Below are 8363 nucleotides of genomic sequence, written 5' to 3'. Positions count from 1 at the left end.
TAAACCATTGTCTGGGGTGTAAAAGTATGTAGGGGGAGCCTTTTTCAACATAACACCAAACCTTCCCTTTAAATTTCATTTTCTCTTTCTCACATTTTATTCATAAAAATAAAATACAATTTGTTCAAAGTATTATTTTATACAAACTTTATTTAAAATTTGCTTAATTCTTTTTAAATCTTTCAAAAGGGTGAGTTTTTGCTGTTTTTAAAGTCCATTTTAGATTAATTTTTTCCTCCCCTTTTAAACGCTGAAGTGTCTGTCGGACATATTTAAAAACAAATTTCAATAGTGGGAAGGAAGTTATGAATTTTCTTGCTGAAGCGGAGCTTAATTGTGGCTGTATTTTGATTTCTTTCCCAGGATTTCTTGCTGGAAATACGGTACCTGTCCAGGAAAGTAAAAGTGGACCTCTGCCAGCTTGTCCACCTGTCTGGTCGCCATTCAGCCTGACTTACAGCTAACCTGCTCAGCCATTAACCAGTCTCTGCTCTCAGCTTCATGCTGCTACGGCCATCTGTTTCCCTGCCACACTATTCTGCCCAAGCCTTGTAAGTCCCCGCACCTCTACAATGTTTGGAACTGTTTCCCAGAGACCCTTTTGGAGATTATTTGGATTGCATTGGACGCTGCCGATATAGAAGACTGTAAATCCAAAGTTTGCGATCTGGAACAAGGAGTTTCTGTGCTCAAAAGAGAACATGTGGACTTAACGGAGAATGGTGGAGTTGGAGCGCTATAAACTGCGCTGGATTTTGAAACTATAAGGCTTGAAAGAAAAAGCGAGGAAAACACCAGCAAAGAAGTCTTTTATATCCTGGCAAAGATCACGCTACAGCACACGGTCTTGGACATAACACAAACAGTGTCAATAGAGTAATGTCTTAAGCGGCTTAGTAAAGCGGCTGGGTAGCTCGGTTAGTAAGGTGAAAGATGACCACGCAGGAAGCCAGGGTTCAATTACCATATCAATGGCGAGCAATTAACATCACCCAGTGAGGGCCCTTGGGCAAGTGCCTTAACGCTGCTGCCTCCTGAGCGCAGGTCGCTCACTGCTCCCCCAGCGGATGGGTCAAATGCGGAGAACAATTTCCCCATTGTGGGATGAACAAAGTAACTATTATTATTATTATTAAGATTTTTCATCAATAAGGAAGAAACCTCCAATAGAAGTAACTGGTTAAGATGGCAAACTCACCAGAACAAGGTGTGGGCAGGAGGAAACAGCCAAACAATAACTCTTGCTTAACGAATGATGGTCAGAAAGTTGAAACGGCAGTAAAAATTTCATCGAGCAAAACAGTTAAGAGGTAGATTTCAGTTTTATTAAGAGGGCTCAATTCTGGCTTTAAATACAGGAAATTTAGGTGTGAATTAAGTTTTTCCATTTATAAACTATAGGATTATGTACATTTGTTCTCTTTAGTTCTATACATTTATTTACATAAAAATCAAGTTTGGTTGTGAGATCCTGGTTTATAAAAATCAACTTGAAATTTCAAATTTGAATACATTTACTTCCAAATAGAGTTGAGTTTCGCTTTAGTAACTAGTGATTCTGACCCAAAAACACATTATAGGTGAACAAATGGGATAGTGAAGGGAATGAAGAGATTTATCCTATGTAACAAAAAAATAAAAATAAATACAAATATTTGAATTTGAAATGGAATTGAGTAGTGAATTCCTCCTGGATTGAATATTTACTGTTGTAGTAGCTTCTGCTGGTCAGTAGAGGTCAATGAAGAACGGTTTACGACCAATAAGTGACTCTGGCATCTGCCTATACTGGCTAAAATGAGGCATAGTTAAATTACAGACTCTTTAATTGGTGCATGGTGGTGTATTGGTGAGCACTCTTGTTCTGCAGCGATAAGGCCCTGGTTTTTCTGAGTCGGGTTTGGATGTTCTCCATGTGCATGCATGGGCTTTCTCACAGTCCAAAGACATGCTTCATGGGTTATTAGGGATCTCTAAATTGTCCTCTTAGGTGATCATGTGAATGTGTGGCCCTGCAACAGATTGGTGACCAATTAAGAGTATATATACCTTGCCAGCAACTCTGTGACTCTGAAAGGGATTCAGCAGATTCTGAAGGTGGATGGATGGTCTCCTTAACAAAAGGTCCTGACAGGTATAGATCAATTAAACTTTATTTTCAGAAAAGTAGTCAGGTTAGTTCTCCAAAGGTAGATTATCCTGTCCTTTCTGTTTCGAAGTGCCTGTCCCAAGTCCGGTAAAAGCAGAGAGTTGGGTTTAACAGGGTTTATGAAGAAAAACTAAGACCAAAATCCCAAATCCACATCATGGTGGAGTTTATTGTGGTCACAACTGAAGGAGAAGCTGAAATGAAAAACATTTCACTGAAAAACTGGCTTGTACTTGGAGCTGTTTATAATCAGATTGACTTATTTATCCTTGAATTAAACAGCTCATTATTTAATAACAATTATCCCATACACCGAAGCAAACGCACACAGTTAAGAATTTCAATACTTTTTTTTATTTGTTAATTTATGTACGTATTACTATCTCCAGTTTCACCCAGCCCAAAAATATAAACTCCAGCGTTTTTCCAAGGGAAAAAGAGAAAGAAGGAAAGAAAGAAGAGTAGGAACAATGGCATCTTCGTCAACCGCATCAAATAAATCAATCAACTAAATCAAAGAGGCAATAATTATTATCATTGTTACAATAATAATTCAAAGATAGTATCCACATTCATAACAAATCCATAAACAACCGCAATACACTCTTCAACAGCACTCTTCCATTAATATACACAAAATCTCCAAATGCCTGTTTGTCAAAACAACAATAGAGCGTTTTCAGGAGAGTAGGGAGGGAATGGGGGGGGGGGGGGGTTATGGCTTGTCAAGGGGTTTATGGAGATATGTGACCAGCAGTGCAAATGCATCAATGGTTAGTAAGAGTATAAGGGGGAGGCACACTTATTTAGTAAAGACCTATACAAAAACAAGCAGTGTGAAGTAACGACGGCATATTTTCACGCAGGGTTCACCCCTGCATTAAAAGGGCCCAACGCCTCCAAACGAGAAAGAATTTAGGGAGAAATACCTAAGAGTAAATATATATATATATACCTCTGCAAATCCGAGCTGCGAACATAAATTATAGGTAATGAAACGGAGAAACTCATAGAGGATTGAGAAATTCTAGAAAGAAACGAAAGGTTCCCAGGGGTCTGGATTATGTACAAACATTGCTTGGTCACCCAAAATCTACCTAGAAAACCTTTGTAGTTGATCAGAAAACGAGTGCAAGCTTAAAGTCGAGTTATGTCTTATGTCTCAAGCTTCAAATATGTAGCAATAAATGACAGACTACAAGTTATATTACAAGTCTGCAGAAAAAGTGCCTCATCGCTGTGAGAATGTAAAAACCTGCTCGTGCCTCAGAACTGGTAACTTGAGAAGACCTAGTCATAGAAAGAGAGAGAAACATGAGAGGAAAAAAATAACTGTACACTCTGCATATACAAACCGTATATACACATAGACATACCATATATACACATCTATATGCAGTATTTACACAAAGCCAGCACACACACACACACACACACACACACACACACACACAACACATTCACTCGTTTCAGCAGAACCTCTAACATATCTCTCTCTCTCTGTTCTGGTTTCAGTCAGAAGTTGTTGGGTTTTTTTTTTTTTTAACAAACAAGCAGTTTGACAGCAAACAAGTTTGTCTCCCCCCCCCCCCCCAACTCTACACACAGATGTTTGAGAGCAGGTACAAAACAAGAGCCGCCCGCGTCCATCCACCTGTGCATCGTCCATAAATGGAGAGCTCCATGGCGACCGTTGCAAGTCTTTCTCCTTTTCTTAAAGTGTCAGAACTAACAATAACCGCTCTTTGGGTTGGAGGAGTAGGTGAAACACAAGCTCGTCCCTCGGTCCTTCAGATTGTCTCAGTGTGAAAACTCAGTTTGTATAAAACGGATTCAACTGTCAATAAATAAACATCTTCTCTGGAAGATTTCTGATGCAGTTTGTTGAATTGTAAGAATAACCGTAGAAATATAGATGGCAACATTCGGTCCGTTTGCCTTAAAGCGAGTTGAGCAGGTTTTTTGAATTAGGCTGTGCATATTTAGTTTAAAATCAAAGTCTGAGAGAGGGGTGCGACGAGTGGGGCAAAGTTTTTAAGGGGAATCAAATAAGAAGAGACTATGAGGGGGGGAAATAAATGCTATAAAAGGAAATTCAAGGGAAATCTTGAGAGAAGTCGAGCACCTTTGAAAATCCCCCTTCTCTCTGCATTGCAGCGTCCGGCAGTCCTTGGCCTGTGTGTTCCTCCGTTTCTGCGGATTGATCCAACTGCATAGCTGTTCTTTGCATGCTCCACGGGCCCCAAGGCCCGCCCAGCCCGCCGTTTTTGGATAAAATGCAGATCCAACAACGAGGTGTTAAACACATTTAAAAATCAGAGAGAGAGGGCCAAAGCAAAGTGGAAATACCCCCCCCCCCCCTGCCCCAAGCATGTCCTCACATGGTCCTCAGGGGCTCTGCACCATCCTTTGAACAAAGAAAATGGGGCCAATACCCCAAGTTCTCCCTTTGTCAGCCAATCGCGTCGCGAGAGAGGGCTCTGGACATTTGGCCGTGCCACCCTGACGACTGCCGGTGGTGCATCAACCAATTAGGTTCCACATTGTCCTCCATGAAGCTGTGAGAGTGGCTAAGGGGGAAAACACAGGGAGACAGAGAGAGAAGAAACGGGGGAGGAAGCTTGATCAGGTGCTGTTAAAGCATTGAGCCAGCCTCTCCAAAGTGTTTTTTTTTTTTTTTTAATTTCTTATGTTCAGCTCTGAGGCAACTACTTGTTTACCTGAGTCACAGAGGTATTTTCACAGCAATTCTCAATCATCAGCCAACTTTGAATCCAACATATATCACACACGTAAGAGGAAGTAGCCCTACATGACCTGTGTTAAGCCTGCCGGAGTTAAAAAATGTTTGGCGGTTCAAAACCCCTGCAGTGTGAGGCAGACAACAACAGACCTGCACAAATGAAGGCGCATGAAGGCATGGAACAAATATAAAAGCAGTTTTGAGCAAAGAGTCACACTTAACACATGGAGATTGAACCATTTTATCCAACCTTAAAAATGAAAGCCAGACAAAAACAAAGGCTTTCATCTTTATGAATAAGGGCTGCACGAAAGGCTTTGTAAGGTGCATTTGACTGTTGACAATGTTGGCCGAAGGATACTCAGTGTATTTATCCCAGGCACTTCAAGGCAAATTAAGAAAATAGAACAAGTAAAATTGGTTTTAAAACAGGTTCAAAAAACCTGCCTTTTTTTTTTTTTTACATTCTGTCGACAACAGCAGCGAACTGTAGTGCATAAACCCTTCAGTTTATCCGCCTCTCCATAACAAAGATCATCAGCGCTTGTTTATTAGAGCCTGGAAACAGTTCTTTTAAGGAGACGAGACTTCAGCAGACATTAGGACACCACATGATGCAAAGAAAAGACATGCAGAACATAAATGTGGGGGAAATGCCCAGTCAGAGACAAAACTACAGAAGAGACAAGACGGTCAGTCGTGACAGAGGCAGTGCTATGGCAAACAGACTTATGAAAGGGAAAAAAAATTGGCACCGTTTGTTTCTGTTTAGCACCAGTTTGACACATGTCGGTTCTGATATTGAGAAGAGAAAACCTGCAGGAGCTCAGAGGTTAGCCTTCCTCGCTAACAAAGGTGTGTTCTCTTTGTCAGAAAACCCTGTTAAAACTCTCAAAGGCACTGGGAAAGCCAGACTGCATTGCATGTCTAAACAGACTCCAGCCTGGCAGCCTCTGGTTTGTTGATGCGTCTGCATCCGTGGGGGGTGGGGGTGGGGTCAGGGGTTACTACGAGCTGCTTCACAGCTCATCTTTGGGTGCAAGACCTTGTACAGTGCGTGATCCTTGCGTCACAGAGTCAAAGACAGTTCACACAGCAGGTGTTCACAAAGTGACTTGATTCAAAGTTTGTATCATCAGCTTGTCCAGCAAGACTGATACAATCAAGAGAGCAAGTGTCCGTTAAAGAGCCCTTATGTGTTATTGGCTGTGCAGCAGCTGAAAGATCTCTGTTCGCCTCCCCAGTTCTTCTCTCTCTGAACGTTTCTTTTGAAAGATTTATCAGAGGACGGCGTTTTGTCTTTGTGTCATCTCTCTCTGATTCGGCTCGTGTTTGACCTACTCCCCCTTATTCTGCTAATCTGCTGTCGCCATAGCGCCCGTTGCTTGTGAGGTTGACATGGGGGAGTTGCCACGGAGCTCTCCATTCAGACTAGGATGCTGAGGAGGAGTGGGCAGGGGGGGAGAGTCTACAGTTTGGGGGAGGACTCCATTGTGGGGCGAAGTGTCAGAGGAAGAGACTCTGAGGCCTTGATCGTCGGCAAGCGCTCCTCCTTCTCCTCCCCTTCCACCTTCAGTTCTCACACCGGGGTCTGCAGAACCCAGGGAGGAAAGCTGGTCCTCCTAGCGAGATAGAGAAAGAGGGGAGGGGGAAAGAGGAGTGGGAGCAGGGAGAAATGGTCGTGGGAGACAGTCCATTCAATGACGGGATGGAGGGGGTTTGGGCAGAATCCAGTCAAGGTAAGGTCATGTAGATGGAGAAAGGATGGAAACCGGAAGGAGGAAGGCGGGATTCAAGGTTGAATACATTGAAAAAAGTAGGCGTGTGCACACGGGAAAGAAATGGATCAAGAAAGAAAAGGATGTGATCAGAGTTTGGAGAAAAAACACAAAGAGAGGAGAGAGAGCAAAATGAGTCACAAGGTCGATGCGTGATGAACATCCATAGAAATGGCAGCACGAGAAAAAGGGACACAAAGAAAGAAGGGATGGAGGGGGAGTTAACGCTCCTGACGTCACAGAATCCTGATCTTCTCCAGACGGGGAGCAAACGGTGAAGGAGTCAAGAGAGTTTGTTTCTACCTTCACGTGAATTATTGAACAATTTAATCTCTAATACTAAAGAAACTAAACTAGCATCTTCTCAGCTTAGATAAGAACTGGACATGCAGACATTTCCAAACCATGAAGCCTTAGCAGCAAAACATGCTGGTATCCTTTTTTCTTTTTCATGTTAAGGTCCCCATGAAATTGCATTTGATGTGTTTAGAGTGAAGTGTTTGATTTCTTCTGGAAGCACAGAAAAGTATTCAACTCGATCTCTGGGGTTTTTCCTAAATATGAAGAAAATTGTAAAAGTTTCAAACCTCCCCCCAACGTTTCCAAAACGTGTTGGCGACTCCTGTTCGGACTCACCAATCAGAGCAGACTGAAGTCTAGAACAAACAAAACTGCTTCAGCCTGTCAAAAGCTGTTCCTGTGGATTAGACTCTCTGAAAGTATTGTCAGGAACCGACTGATCGGCTCCAGAGCGGAACTGTCCTCAAGAGAAAACTGGTCTTGAAAGGGTTGAGTAACTCTGTTCTACTCCATTTCATGGGAACTTTAAGGTGTTTGCATGCCTTAACTACCAGTCTAATTCAGAGGGAGAAAAAGGAAAAGGTGGACAAGACACAGCATGGGGGCTCCTCTATATTTGCTCCTCTTGGATTGGTTTGGATCTTCACTCTGGGACAGTTTCTGATCCTGGTTCAAATGGTGGAGCATGTGAATACATTTCCCACTTCTTTCTGGTTTGGTTTTCACACTCACTTTTCTCAGGAGTAAAACTATGATCAAACTTTATGGAAAAACCACGCAGTTCTTAATGCGACTCACTTGGGGGCAGTAATGCCTGACTAGGATGAGAAAAAAGGATGAAGAAGAAGTTTGTCCCTGCTATTTCTCTGACAATCTCATAGAAAGAAATGTATACACTTTTTTTTCTCTCCATAACATGAGGCAAGACCCTTGCTCTTAGGATCCATCATGTGATCCGCATCAGATCAGGTGAGCTTTTACACCTGAAAAAGTGGACTGCCTGAGGAAACAAACTCCATTAAAAACCAAATCTGGTAGTGTAAGATGGCTCTTATCTCTCTTAATCCCCCTCTCTTCCCCTTTAATCCATTATGAAAACAACCCAACTTTGCACTACTTTTAACCTTTCAGTTCTTGTTCATTTACCCCTTACCCACCCTCCATCCTCATCATTTCCCTCCTGCCTTTATGCTCCGTTTTCCTCTGCTCCTCCCACGTCCCTCGTCAGGGTTGGAGATCACCTCCGTTTAGATTCTGAAGCTCATCATGTGACTCAGCACACATAAAGCAAACTTTCATTTTATAATGAATTTGGATTGATAACAAAGTAGTCTTTACATTGCTAATGATTCAAAGTGAATAGAGGTGGATTTTTAAACTAGTTCTTGCAATT

At 42.1% G+C, this 8363-nt stretch overlaps 1 protein-coding gene across 20 annotated transcripts in view; it reads right to left on the bottom strand.

Annotated features, from left to right (window-relative positions):
* Positions 1 to 2480: 2480 nt before the first annotated feature.
* The window catches only part of syngap1b (synaptic Ras GTPase activating protein 1b), a 182259-nt gene continuing 176376 nt past the window's right edge, over positions 2481 to 8363 (bottom strand). For 16 of the 20 annotated variants that reach the window (XM_078932581.1, XM_078932592.1, XM_078932588.1 and 13 more), the window contains one exon: positions 2481 to 6514. In XM_078932581.1, the coding sequence (XP_078788707.1) occupies positions 6248 to 6514 (267 nt within the window). In that variant the 3' untranslated portion in view covers positions 2481 to 6247. The remainder of the gene's footprint in view (positions 6515 to 8363) is intronic. The other 4 variants (XM_023964289.2, XM_078932580.1, XM_023964288.2 and 1 more) reach the window with 3 other exon arrangements.

Source organism: Oryzias latipes, chromosome 16, assembly GCF_053564925.1.
Source record: "Oryzias latipes strain Hd-rR chromosome 16, Olatipes_Hd-rR_3.1".
Lineage (NCBI taxonomy): Eukaryota > Metazoa > Chordata > Actinopteri > Beloniformes > Adrianichthyidae > Oryzias > Oryzias latipes.
This window is presented reverse-complemented; position numbering and strand designations above follow the sequence as displayed.